The sequence below is a fragment of the Solea solea genome, chromosome 4 (genome assembly GCF_958295425.1).
Source record: "Solea solea chromosome 4, fSolSol10.1, whole genome shotgun sequence".
Lineage (NCBI taxonomy): Eukaryota > Metazoa > Chordata > Actinopteri > Pleuronectiformes > Soleidae > Solea > Solea solea.
Window position 1 is genome coordinate 3035505 of NC_081137.1, and position 14671 is coordinate 3050175.

General features: G+C 40.1%; 1 protein-coding gene across 2 annotated transcripts in view; it reads right to left on the minus strand.

Annotated features, from left to right (window-relative positions):
- Positions 1-1058: 1058 nt before the first annotated feature.
- Positions 1059-14671, minus strand: part of capn5b (calpain 5b) — a 45997-nt gene continuing 32384 nt past the window's right edge. The window contains exons 5-13 of one of the 2 annotated variants that reach the window (XM_058628185.1): positions 14439-14631; positions 13675-13868; positions 11039-11116; positions 10188-10383; positions 9984-10106; positions 9693-9889; positions 8700-8821; positions 7830-7966; positions 1059-4240 (exon numbers count right to left, since the gene is read on the minus strand). In XM_058628185.1, the coding sequence (XP_058484168.1) occupies positions 4028-4240; positions 7830-7966; positions 8700-8821; positions 9693-9889; positions 9984-10106; positions 10188-10383; positions 11039-11116; positions 13675-13868; positions 14439-14631 (1453 nt within the window). In that variant the 3' untranslated portion in view covers positions 1059-4027. Of the gene's footprint in view, positions 5892-7829; positions 7967-8699; positions 8822-9692; positions 9890-9983; positions 10107-10187; positions 10384-11038; positions 11117-13674; positions 13869-14438; positions 14632-14671 lie in introns of both variants that reach the window. The other variant, XM_058628186.1, reaches the window with a different exon arrangement.

A 14671-nucleotide genomic window follows, 5' to 3' on the forward strand; every position in this document is an offset into this window, starting at 1 on the left:
TTACAGTTACCTAAAGCTTTAAAGTACTTTTTAGTTGTGGGTTAATAGTTATTACTGGCATTAATAGTAATACAATAATTTATGAATTTATAACTTCATTCAACTGAATAACATTGATAAATGGTGACTTAAAACGTTAATGAACTGTTAAATATTTATAACAGCATTAATACTGTTAATTAACGTACCCATATTGTTAAGTGTTACCACAGCAACAAAAATATAAATTTTTGTACATGGGAAACAATTTAAATCTTTAATTGCTCATCCCTGCAATAGTATATGGAGTAGTTAACGTGAATTGTCATCATGCTTCTTCAGATTTTCAATCTATAAAACAGTGAATGATGTAATAAACTTTGACTTTATGTCACAAACCACAATTGCAATTTCCATTGCAATTAGACGTTTGGGATAAATAATAATAATTATAATAGTTATGATTCATTTTACGAAGAACGTGAACAAATGTGACAAACCTAATAGCTGTTTTTAGCTAAGATAGCTTAAGATAGCTTAGCTAAAATAGCTTAAAAATGTCTGCTGGAGGCACAAAAAGCAAAAAATAAGGGGATTATTTAGGTTTTTATGAATCATCCTTTCATGACAATGATGTATTTACAAGTGAACCACCCAGTAAAAATTTTTGATTGATTCAGTCTCTTTAAAATCGGAACAAAAAGTGGTGCTGTTGTTTGAAAGGAATCACCTGGATTTTCAGAGATAAAAAATGTCCTTTTTGCACCGAGTTTTTAACCAGATATTCAAGTGGTCACCAAAGTGTAAAATTTTCTACGCAGAAAACCAGACATTGTTTTTTTCCTTGCTTGTAAAAAGACAGATATTAAGATTTTTAAAAAACAAAATAATACGAAAAACTGAGCAAGGACTTATTTTTTGCAATATCAACTAGTTGGTCATATTGGCAAAATGCCCAAAAATATAAATTAACTACCTTGGTTGTTGAGAAGCAAAGAGCATACTAATTTCTCCAGATGGTTGGAGGTTTCTGGAAATACCATCTTTTCAAGCATCACTGAATATTAATTTATTTTGGGGGGGTGGTGGCGGCAAAGCAGATGTTTAGCTCTGCGAGTCAAACACAACTGACATCCATGACAAACACAAGCTGCTCCCTAATCTGTGTGCTCTCATTTTCATCCTGCGATAATCTCTCGCCCGTCAATCCCATCCCCATAGAAAGCAGATTTTGTAAATATGAACAGTACTGACCTGTGAGGGGGATTAGAGTTTACACAACAGTCACACCTGAAAGCTGCTCTGTACAAATAGCTGACCAATAGAGGGCTCCACTAGAGCAGTTAAGACTTCAGCGGTACTGAGTGAGGAGAGGAGAAAGGAAGGGAAAATGGTTTTCCTTCTTTTCTGGTCGGTTAATAAAAACTTTGCTTTACACAACTTGGCATTAGAGGTAGACCGATTCATCGGGTCGATGTTTGCCATTTTTTGATGACCGGCATTGCCTGATTCTTACAAATTACAAATTGTTTCTCACTGAAACTTTACTTTTTTCATCCGAAAGTTTTGTTTTTGTTGACCTATTTCATGTATTTAATATGTAGTTTGTACATAATTTTTTTATTAAAAAAATACTGTATATAACTGCACTGAAGTGCAAAAACAAAATATATTGCAAGACAGACGATTAGTGTTTGACAATAACTTGTTATTAAAAATCTATTTTACAACATTAAAGTAACACCAAAATAGTCGGTTTAACACCATTGCCACCAAGGACCAAATACACTGTAGAATTTGACTTGAATGTTAAAATATTTCATTTTAAAACTTCATTTCAGAGTGTATTTAATTGTTACAGTAATACTAAAAAGAGTTAAATACTTTAGTTTCATACTTATCCATCATGAATTTGGTCCTAATCCGATCTGGTGTTAAATGAACTCTTACTTTAACACTGCAAATTGTACCGTGAAACAGTTATATTAATCAGATCTAGGAAAAATAAAGAAAATTGGATAAATATATGGGCCAAAAGGTCAGCTGCCCTGATTTCTAAAAATCCCACATCGGTCGACCTCTACTTGGCACTTCACTTTCTAACATAGCTTTTTACTTCATTTTCTGTCCCTTTCACACCAAAATAAATGACGTAACAGAGCACAGAGAATATAAATAGCACCTAAATAGTCAACAACTGCCGCTAAGGTTCACTGATGCTAAAGGCGTTATCATTATATCACTGTGTGACAAGACGTAGGCTATAACTATTGATATGGTCAGACTGACGTGAGGTGCATTAGTGTAGACATGCTGACTGCTCAAATCTAGCATTTCATTTTTCAGATAGAAAGGATATATATATATATATATATGTATATATACGTATTCATATGTGTGTATAGTAACAATTGAACAGTACAATAACAAGGCCATGAACATAGTGGAAAAAATAATCCATGCAAGACACATTTACAGAGATGTGAACTATAAAGGTGTTCAAGTAACGGAAAAGGCGCTGAATAAAATAACTGTCTTACATTCAACGAAAATATCTCAAATGACATTAAAAAAACTACGATTTTTAATTCTCAATAACACGGAGACAGAGAAGAAAAAAAAAAACACTGAGACATACTGAAAACCCCCCCGATGAAATTGCACTTTCAGGGAAAAAATAATTATACGTAAATTGTGATTTTCAGTTTGGGCCTCTGTTGGACACAAGGTGCTCAAAGGTCAAACTGGATGAAATAAATGCTGTTGTTCATCACAGAAAGGTAATACCAGTACTGGTTGAATATGCCATTTGTAATCCATTTGAAAAGTATTATACAGTTTGTCCCACGCTGTTTTCCTGTAATGGAGACACAGCCAGGACCAAGGCAATGGCACAGGTTGTTTGGCAGGACGTCTCCTCCGATCTCCCGCCGTTCTTTCACCATTAAGAGGCTTTTTACCACATTTAAATGAAGTAAAGTGCAAGGTGTGTTTTCACCTCAAGGGCTGTTCTCCTTTTTAGTTCACACCTTTTCTCAGAAATCCTTTTTTTCTCCTGCATTTAACAGATATACATTCACGCAAGCACACACACACACACACACACAGATGTTTGTCACGCTGTCCCTGTGGGGACAACTTGACCTGCACCTAAATCTAATTGTAAGCTGAAACCAAATAACTGATTTTTACCTTCAAACTCAATCAGCAGCATGACGCGACTCAATTTTGTCCCCACGAGCGACACATGTCCCCCATTCGTTGGATCACTTTCATGTTACGGTACCCATTAGGATTTAAAAACAAGTACACCGCTATCCCTGTGGGGAGAAGTCAACCTGAACCTAAATCTAATAGTAACCTGAACTCAAAGACCAGGTCTTAACCTCCAGAAATCAGCAGTCTGTCACTATTCCCTATTGGCTGGTGTGTCTTCACTGTACGGTCCTCACCAGGATTTAAAAACAAAGTACACACTCTCTCACAAACACACACGCACACTCACACTCGGCGCTGTTCTGTGCCGACATCAGAAGCAGGAGCTGCTGTGTCCTGACGTCAACGTGGACAACAGACTCAAGTCAGAGGAAGCGTCAGGCAGTGGTGTTGCCGCTAAGAGAGGATGTGGCACAGGGGGTGGTGGTTTGTAGCTAGGCTTGGGCCATGCCATGCCATGCCATGCCAGGACATGCCAGGACATTCCTGTCTGAACGGGACTATGAGAACAAAAGGCCTGGCTCATCTTTGGTCCCATAAAGCACTTGAATTATGTCACGGTAAGTCTTTGTGATGGGTTGGGAATCGAAGAAGCACCGGCTGCTAAGCTACGACGACAAGATGTGCAGCACAGGCAAGTTAAGTTTAAGTTTAGTTTTTTTTCCTTTTTAGGCATGCAGTTTGGCGATCGTCCATAGCAACCGGCAGAAAGCGTCTCAGGGGAGATTCAGATGGTGCCAGCGATGGAAGACGAGCACGCTCACAAAACGACAGGCAAGCTCTGATTCCTGGGGGAGGAGGGAGGAGGGAGGGGGGAGCTGCACGTTGGCTTTCATTTGTAAAAAGTCCACGGGTTAAAAAAGTTGACAGACAGCGCTGCATGCTTTCCAAAGCACAGGAGGAAACTGGAGAAGAGGTGAGTTGTCCGGGAGGCAGGAACGTCCACACATATCAAAGGCTTGAGTCGATATAGAAGAGGGAGCGACGTAGAATCTAAGATGTGGACTGGATGATAAAATGGAGGCTGTGCTGTCACTGAGGAAAGCTGATGGGAAAAACATAAAGGGGGGATTTAACATAACCTCCCGTCTCCTCCACGTGGAGAGACATACTCAGCCTTAAGGCAATGCATAGCCCTTGGAAACATTGGCACATGCATGGCGAGTGCAGACATGTCTGCATATGTGTTGTATGTGCACTGTGTGTTCGATTATGACAATATGAAAGGAAAAAAAGGGGGTTTCTTTTTATCGGTTAAGTCGCAAATGAAGTGAAAGTGATTAAAGGTGCAAAATGCAACGTTCTGCCTCACATGATGTTGGTATCACATCGGACGAGTCCTCAGTTTTGTGTCAGTTCCAAAATGGGCTCCAGTGCCAAGTGAAATATTTTACAGTATTAATATAAAGTCTTATATTAAATTGTTAGGCTATCTTTAAAAAAAGCTAACAAAACAACAATTTAAAATTCTATCAATCAAAAATCCGAGGCTAAATCACCAACTTACAAATATAGTTCTGTGCTTGAGTCTGAATCGAGTCATGAGTCCTGGAATCGAATACTATAATGGCAGGGACACATAGGGACAACAACCATCTACAGTCAATTTAGTGTCCAATTTGCCTAATCCCCAAATCTGCATGTCTTTGGACACTTTGCACACTTGGGGAGAACATACAGAACCCCATGCAGTTCTTTGTTCCAAACCAGGTCTTCTTGCTGCAAAGGCAAGAGTGCTAACCACTACACCAGCCGTGTGGCTGTTGATGAGTATCACTTGAACACCAAAAAAAATGAACAAGCAGAGTGGCAGCGGCAGAAAGCAGGAACGAGGCGATATGAAATTCAGTCTCGGTGAAATACCGGCTGGAAAAAAGTCAAATCCAATTATTATCCAAAATAGAGATGGTTCACTAATCACAGGCTGTAAAGACAGACATGAACCACCCACATCATGTCATCAGAATGTAAGTGATCAGTCCAGACCACGTGGACTTACGAGTATTTTAAGATAAAAGACAACTCAAGATACATACTCAAGGCTGTGAAATTGGAATCAGACATGAAAAAGCGATTTTGATCCCAAGAAGAAAGTACTTCAAAATGTCCTGGTGACAACAAACCTTCAGTTCTGCTGCCTTGATGTAAACACGTAAATGTATTTATCTATTATTATATGTCTGCTATACGTGCGGGCACATGATCACGATCACGCGAGCTTTGGTCTGACACGTTGGCACTCAAATATTCGCATTTTGCACCTTTAAAAATCCGCTCGACTGAAGCTCAGACATGATTTAAGAACAAATAATGAAGGCCGATTTTGGCAGGTATCGTTCAGTCAGGACCTCAGTGAGGAAATAAAGGTGTAGTCCTTCAAATACACTTGAAAGAGAGTAGAATTCAAACACCGACGCAGAAGAAAACAGGGGGAAATGATGAGAGAAACAAAGAGAGAGCGAGCGGCACAGTGAGCTCCTGCGATGTTTGGAGGATGATTGAACACAAAGTCATCAGATGTTGGTGAGCGTGGTGGAGGTGATGAGGCGCACAGTGAGCGTGCCCGGGAGGTCGTTGTCCTGGCGGTTGCCCTTGTCGCGGAGGTGAAGCGTGTGCTGCTCCTGCCGCTCGTTGGGGTCGCTGAACAGGATCACCTGACCCAGGAAGGTGTCCACGATCATGTTCCTGTTGTAGATCTGTTGGTCGCTCGTGTGAGCAAGGCGGGGATCCGGGAAGCAAAGGGGAAAGCAGGAAAAGAGAGGAAAGAAAAGACAATAGGGAATAAGCAGTGGAGAATATTTGTAGGGGACAGGAGTGATAGGAGTTTGGATTCAAGCGATATGTTAAACAGAGTTGTTTTATCGGTGCTGCTCGAAAAGAACTTGTGATGCGTCTGTATTTTATGTGAAGAAAATAGAACAGAGGAAATGCTCTTTGCACTGATAAAAATTCACATGTACTCAAACAGCTATGTTTATTCAAGCATCAAAGCTGCTCAACTCATGACGAGAACGAGTTTAGGAAAATCCACAAAAGGTTTGTATCATTTAGTTTTTTATCCACACTTGTGAGGAGACGTAAAAGAGGATTTTTGGAAAACGCAGTGTAAAAATGATGAAATGCCACCATTTACCGGGCAAATAACTATATTTGGTAACTTCCGCAGACATCAGAAAAACACGTTACCACGTGTTACTGCAAGATCTTAGGAACAGCAAATCAGCAGAGATCCAGCTACGTCACAGAAAGCGTCATTGTGAAATATGAGCAATCGACAGAGGCCTGAGACGCTTGAAAACTTAAGTTCCCGAAGGCAAAAAGTATGGTCATGCGACTCAGTCTTGTCCTGCATCTATTGTAATATTTCAGAGACTGAAATATGGATGAAAGGATAATGTGTTTTTCTTATATATTCTTATATGTATTTTTAGTTTTACCACAGAATTGACCTGAAAATAAAACATTATGTTTTAGCCTCCAACAACACCATAGGGTTGACATTTTAAATGTACAAGTATTTTGGTGTATTTCATACAGGCCTGGCATATAAAGTGATTTTTGGGAGGTTTCCTGTGTAAAGTATTACTTGAAATGATGCTGTGTTTACAAATACTATAACAGTATTTATTTGCCGCACCCTTTGTTTATGTGTTGTTTTCTTTTAAAAGTTACAGTTTAACATAGTGACTTTGATATTTGCCTTCACAGGTTTAATATTCTGATTACAGAGCGTGTGTTTAAATATCAGGGGAGCAAAAGAAATGAAAATTTATTTCAGCGCATCTCTGCTCCGGGGGCCTTGACAACCTCCACAGCATGAAGACATCTGCTTTCACTCACCACGACACAAATTATACAATTTCACACGTCTGATTGAATAAATTCAATATTACATCAGCTATAATAATTCACTAACAAGTGCGCAGGCTGACAAATATTGCCTGATATTGAGCCTGTAATTGATTAGTTATGGATGTCAAGGGAAAGAGAAGCCCCCCACACACAACAAAGGGATGATATTTGGCTTCAGCTAAATAAAAATGATATAGTGAATACGGGGATGAGAGTTAGATCCATGTAGTTCCTGTACTTTAAATCTACGGCCTACAAATGTAAAGGGTAAATACCCTGAACGCAGGATTTGTTCAGATATCTTGTTCATGAGAATGGGAAGAACATGGACGGTGTGGAGACATTCATTTAAACTTGAATATTATTATCTAAACTAAGTGTTTTCATGGCCTAGGAATGCTCATATAAAAGAAACTTAAGGTTCTTTGTTTTCTATTGTATTCCCAGCTTTTGCAGCAAAAGAGGACGATGTGTGGACAAATTAACTCTTCAATTCATCAGAAAAATGGCAACAGCCTGTTGTTGTGACACGAGATATTCATCAGCTAAAATGCGTCACTGTTTATGTTATTCACCTTTTAGCAGCAATTGCTGGTTTGTTCACACAGCAGCGACAGCAAAGAGAAACACGCTTGTGTAATTATGTATAATTATTGCTTGTAAACTTGTTAATGACTGGTCGGGTATTTATCTGATGCCTGAGACCAAACACAGGTCACAGTCAACAGAGCGTCACTTGTTTCATGTTCAGTCGTACGCCGTCCGCAGAGTGACAAGCTCACCTCGATGTGGATGCCCTCTTTGGGTTTCTTGCGATAAAACAGGCCTTTGATGTCGAAGCTTGGGCACCGCGTGTCCTTATAAACTGGCGAACGAACCCTCTCTCCTTCACAGGTGATGATCACGTAGGGATTGACAGCTGCAGGGAAAAAAACAATAACAAAAACACGTCAGAACCCAGTGCTGCAATGGGACACTAGGTAGTATATGTGTATTTGGTTGGTTCATGCATTTTTTTATTACTTTACACAATTGTTTTTCCACCAATTTAATTATTAAAAATAGCACTTTCTGCTCCACTCCACTCCATTATCGGCACAATATCACAATTGGCTGATATTGGCTTTAAAATGTGACATGCAGGGACAAAAGGCTGCTACCTCCTAGATGTCTATGCTTGTGCCTTCACCAACTGTTATTTTATGAAGACAATTTATATCTACATCTGCTGCGGCATGAGTATGCAAAAAGCTGAAAAGAAACTGTTAGTTTGACGAGGGAAGAGACTAAGTGCCCTCTCCATTTAGACGCAGGGAAAAACATATACATGTATCATGTTATTGACCCAAGAACTCGTTATATCAGCGTTACATCAGATCATGATCAAGATTTCACATAAAAACATCACATTATATCGTCTTAAGAATCTTAAGGAATCTTTAAATGTCTGACTGGACTGGGTCAGCGTGATGATTCAGCCCAGGAGATGGGATTATTATTTGCTGGAAGAACACATTTTCAACAGATTGATCTAGTATTATTTAAAAATATACTGAAAATCAATTTTAAAATTCACAAAAGGCAGTGAAGCTCTGCGTGTTTTTTGCTGGAGTTTTCGACAACAACGGGTGTATACGTGTCACTGATCATACCTCCGTTGGAGTCCTGTCCCTGCAGACCCTCAGCGTTCAGTACATGGACCTGAGTGACCAGCTGAGGGTAGCCACACATCCCTGTCCAACATGTCTGAGGAGGCTCGTCTAGAGTCAGCTCTCTGGGAAAGACACAGAACATGACATGGATGTAAGGGAACAGGGTTTTTTTTTGTTTTTTTTTATAAACATCAATGGCTCAGACTGTCTTTGTGTGTTTGATCTGCTGAACATTGATCTACTGTGTCTCCACTTGCTGTGAAGCTGCTGCTATGCTCTGACATAAGTAGAAAATGCCAGCACTTTCATTGGTCCTACATATATTTCACAATAAAAGCCTTGTTGGGAAAAACATAACCGAGACACCAGAGTGATTTTACTGGATTTTACTGAAACAGCTCAGAATGTGTTGTGTTTGTAGCATATTCATCAGATATAGACGTTGAAACAAGGGCTGCAACGAATGATTAATCTAATCATCGATGATTAACCTGTTGAGCGATCGTAATTGAAATCACTTGGTCCATAAAAATGGACATAGGAAAAGAGACACGTGTCACGGTGAGGACAAGGGCAATTCAAACGTTTGTTTGAACTTGGTGAGTAAAATGTAAAGTGGAACCTTAAAAATCGTTGATTAAGATGTCAGAATTAAGTAGCTACCACATTATCCAGCAGAGGGCGCTGTGAGAGCAGCTTGGCTGTAGGATCCGGTTTTAATTCCCAGGACACAAGGAAACTAAATCTGACATTAAAGCATCTGAAAAACACTGTGTGGAAGCATTTATGGTTCCACATCGTAGATGCCAAGGGAACATACAAATCTGTGGACTCAGCGGTTAGCTTAGCTTTTAGCGCCACCCAAGTCAAGTGGAGGAGAAATCACAGATGAGCAGTGGAACGAGAGTTCACCCTCATGTGACTAAGAGTAACAGTTACCACAGGAGTTAAATGACGCTCTGCTCTATCTCTGGATAGAGATTACGGATTTACTTGCAGTCTGAAGGCACATCAGTAAAAACACGCAGCAGGAAGTCGCCCTGCTGCGCCGGGTCAAAGGTTGTGGGGATGATGACGTAGCGGCCCTCCTTCAGCTCCTTCCTGAGGAAGACGCAGCGCGAGTTGATGTAGATGGAGCCCGCTACTTTCTGCTGGGCTGAGTGCATACGGTACTTCCGATTTAGCTCCACCTGCAAGATGAGAAAATGCCACAGAAAAGAGTTCCAGTAATGATGATTTTTTCTAATTTGTGCATATATTAGTGTCTCATTTGAGCATTTCTACCCGGTGAATATCAAAGCCGATAGCCAGGTTTTCCCCTTTGCCCTCTTTGGGTGTGGCTCTCTTTTCTTTTTGCTGCAAGCAGATCAACACCTCGTCCTCCACCTTCTTCACATCAAACACGTACTGCAAAGAATAAAAAGGAACAATCATATGAAGCTCTGTCTTATCTGTAGCAAATAAACACACATCAGTGGCAGGACCAACCTGAGGGTTCTGCAGGAAGGTGGCTTTGTGATTGATGCAACCGCCCGACCGGTTGCGGAGAGGATCCTGCCGGTGGACCCAGGATCCCCTCATCACCTCCTCCTCCCAGGTTTTGTGGATGCTCAGGTAGGACGTGTTAATGAGGCGACACAGGATGAGGTCGGTGAAGTACTGGCAGAAGTCGTCAAACGTCATCCTGCAGGAGGGCAGGAAAAGAAGAGGAGAGAAAGGAGCGGAGAGAGTGGAGAGGCAGAAGCTTGAAAGAAGAGCTTCGACAGGTGTTAAAAAATAGAGGAAATGAAACCAGGAATAAAGAAAAAGGGCAACACGTAAAAGTGAGACAGGTGACAACTCTGCCATCAACACTGAATGAGATTTAACCAATTTGGTGTTGTTGTTTTTGGCACTGTCAAAGAAAAACATTTAGCATTTTCATTTTGACTTTAATAATCTTTGAATGGAGGACACTTAATCCCACGTTGCTCCTGACGGCTGTGCCAACAGTGTGTGAATGGGTATGAACGATGAGTGATAGAAAAATAGCTGACATTTTTAATTCGCTGGAAAATGCACATACTAGATGTGCTGTATGAAAGTGTGAGTGAATGGGTGAATGGCAAAACTGCAGTGTAAAGCAGCTTTGATTGTCTAAAAGAATATATACAGAATATACGGAAAATAAAACCAGTGTCAAGTCTTTAAAAGCTGCAGCGATCACCTCTGAGTGAAAGGAGGGTGTCTGACTGAGCTCAGGACAGAGAGCAACAATCAAAACAATCATTTTTAAATGACTCACAGACTCTTTCTGTAGGATTTTTTTCCTGCTTTTCCGCAGATATAACTGTTCTCACCAGAACTCGCCGTCGTCCTGCACGGTGACGCCCAGCTTCTCTCTCTCGCTCTTGCTCACCTTGTTCCACTCCTCGGAACTGTCGAGAAAAAACACTGTATTTACTTTAGCAGCAAGAGAAAACACGGCTTTTATTTCACAGCCGTCTTAAATTACAAACGTGACTCTGTGTCGAATTTCCCCTGAGTTTTAAGCGTATTTGAGCAAACTTTAATACAAAAGCTTCACTCTTTTCTCTTCTCATCTAATCTAATTCTAATACTGTTTTGAATATGGGTTTGGATTTTCACAACATTTTCACAACAGACTTTTAAAACACAATTCAGGACCCATGTGTTCAAACTGGCAGTTCCATCGTTTTAACATTCATTAGTTAATTTATTTTATTACTGACGATCTTTTTTTTTGTTATCTTGTAAAGGTGTCTTTAAGTGACTGATAAGCGCTATATAAGTCTGATATATAGTTATTATTATTATTATGATTAGGGCTGCGATTAATACATATATTAATAATAAATGAATCTGGCAATCAGCTGTTTGGTCAATAAAATGCAGAAAATGTTGAACATTTTTTGTTTGTTTTTTGAAGCAAAAAGACAAAATCGATAAAACCATCATTAAAAAACAAACCTAAAACTTCTCCATTGTTGTTTTCTTGACATATTCTGGTCAATGAATTTAAGAAGGCAGTGTGCACAGACACAGGAGCTAACGGTTCTTCTGTTAACTCTTAGTATTTTGCATTTTTACTCTCAGTATTTTGTATTTCTACATACAAACAACTCATGATGCACCGTGAGAAGAGGCTTCTTTGATTTTGTTTCCAGAATATTTTGACATATGAATCATGTATCACATCTGTTCCTCATGAGCAGTGTGATGTTGTTACTGTGAATCAAACCTTAACATCCAGATCAGTCCTGTATTCACTGCTCCGGGGGAAACAGGAAGATATTGTAGTGGACGCATTAGCTCCGTGTTTACGTCTTTGTGTTTATGTCTCACTGACAAACGTCGGCATCTCAACAGTCTGTCAGACTCCATTAACTGTAACAGGTTTAATCAAACCATAAATAAATTATTCAGCGAGTGCGAGTCAGTGATTGAGCGAGAGGAGAGATGACTCACGTTGCCTTAATAACATCTTTCTGTCTTTGGGGCCGATTAATAATTCAGACGGCGTTGTGATCCGACTTTACCACCTCCCTGTTTGTTTGACTGAGTCTGGCAGCAAACAGTTCACAGACACGGAGAGACGCTCGGGGAGCAACTTTATCTCCTATTCCTTTCTTCTCACTAACAAGTGCATGGCAGTAAAAAAGGGAAAACCGCAATGAAAAGCTTGTTTCTGGGGGGGGGAAAAGCTTCTTGACTTTGGTCCCTTGTGCAAACCAATTTTTTTGGCTCCCATGGGCGTTTAAATTGAAGAGGTAGTTTTCAGCCTCTTCACAGAAATTTCCCGGGGTAAGTGACTGCGCCGTTTCAAATCGCTCTCGACAAACAAACAAAACTCCTACTGGGCTGAATTCACTTATTCTTGTTCGCCTTGTGGCTCATTAGCTTGATTGCATCTCCATTTTTCATTGTCAACCAGGCGTTTCCTATTGTGCAGCTTTCCTGTCACCATGGGTATGATACATGGACTGGTGGGTTTTTCCTTTTGCAGTCGTTTCATGTTCCATGTTTGCTGATTTATCACGTGCAGACTCTTCAGAAACAAATTTTGAGGGGGGGGGGCACTAATTCACACACCCATAATTATAAAACTTGACAGATCGTAAATCTTCTTCTTCTGTTATTTAAAACATCTCAAAAAAGAAGAGAAGGAAACAAAATTTAGATTCTGTACGATATTGATCACCACCATAGGAAACGATGCATACTTTTCAATCAGAGCATGTATAATCCTGTGTTTCGATATCATTTTATTCACCAATGAATCCACTGTATAATGTATTTTTTTAAACAATTGAACTATCTTTTGTTATTTTAGAGTCTATTATGTAAACTGTCCTGGGTGTGGTTTTCATAAAAGCTCCTATATCTTTCAACCTTAATCTCACTTATACATTTTTACTTGATTTTAAAGCCATTTTTCTTGTATTAATATGTGTGAAATAAATAAAATAAGACAATGAATCAACATGTGCTTAGTATTTAAAAACTAAATACCTGAAATTTGGGATGTTGGTACAAGTCTTACTAGAGATAGACCAATAAATGAAAGGGCCCAAACAACTCGTCTGGCTGATATTTGCCTTTTTTTTTGCCATTGGCCAATTTCATCCTAAAGTATTTATTTTGTTTTATTTTTTTTTGTTTTTTTGTTTTTATTCTTTTGAAGACCAGTTTCATTTATGTACAGATTATACCAAGGTTTTTATTGAAAATGCCATATATAATAGAGATAAATGTAGATAGCCAGACCACATTTATACGTTATCGACTATAAATGGCATCAATTATCGGTTATTGGTTGTCCTGATTTCTAAAAGTCAGTCACAGAAAAAACCCATATCTCTCATCCTCTAAGTCATACCAAGGAAACATTATTTCTGTTACTCTGGAAACATCACACAGATGACTGTACGATGGCTCATTGAGGTTTTGTGTAGGTGTCGGGGGTTGTAATTACCTGTCGCTCCAGGGGCCGCTCCACTCCTTCTCCCCCCACGGGTTCCGCATGCGGATCATGTGCAGCTTCTCTGATTTGAAAAAGGCAAGCAGTCCGTGACCTAGCCTCACTTTCCGTACGTCTGTTACGGCGTAAGCGTGGCCTTTCACCAGGCCGCAGTCCAGCCGAGCCTCCATGTCCTCTATTGTCGTCGCCTGGAAAACAGCGAAATCTGGTGGTTAAAAGCAGACAGGTCACTGTGGGTCACCAAAATTATGTAAATTAGGAGAAGGTTGGCGATGTTGTCTGGGAAATTATTACAGGGAAAGCAGCTGGAGAGACAGCGAGCTGGGCTGCAGTTGTGCTTTTGTGTTTGTGAGCAGACTTTAAAAAAGGGCTTGAGAAGCAACAAATACAAGGACATTTGTTGGCTGGAAAAACTGTTCACGGGAAGCTGTGCTGACATTTCACTTTTACTGTGACCAGTGTCTTCAATGAAAGTATAAAAATAAATACTGGCTTTGAAAAGAAACAGGCTGGTGGAGCCAAAGCTTTGATTTTGACTGTTGGGAGTTTCAAAAGTAAAAGTTCCTTACTTCATCCTACACCCCTTTGAACATTAAGCGGTTATAATGTTGTTGTTCATCTAAAGAAAAGTAGCTGTCATTTCTATATCCCTGCCTACATAGGTTTGAATAAGTTGTTTCTAAAAATGTCATGACAGATTACAGGCGCCTGGTGTGAGTTGTGGAGTAGGTAAACCTGTGACGCTGCTCTCCGTTTACCCTGATGGAGCAGCTGATGAGTCCATCTCTGTTGTGTACTTTGAGAACTCGTTCAAACAGTTGGTTGCGGGCGGCTTCGTCCGTGGCCATCTGACCCTCCAGCAGGTCCACGGGCTCCGAGACGCCGCCGGTGAAGTCGACCAGTGCGTCGGCCGTGTTCCCTCCGTCCAGAGCCTCGTAGCAGCCGTAAACCCTGCGGGAAGTAAACGAGAGCAGGGAAATGTTTGAATGAG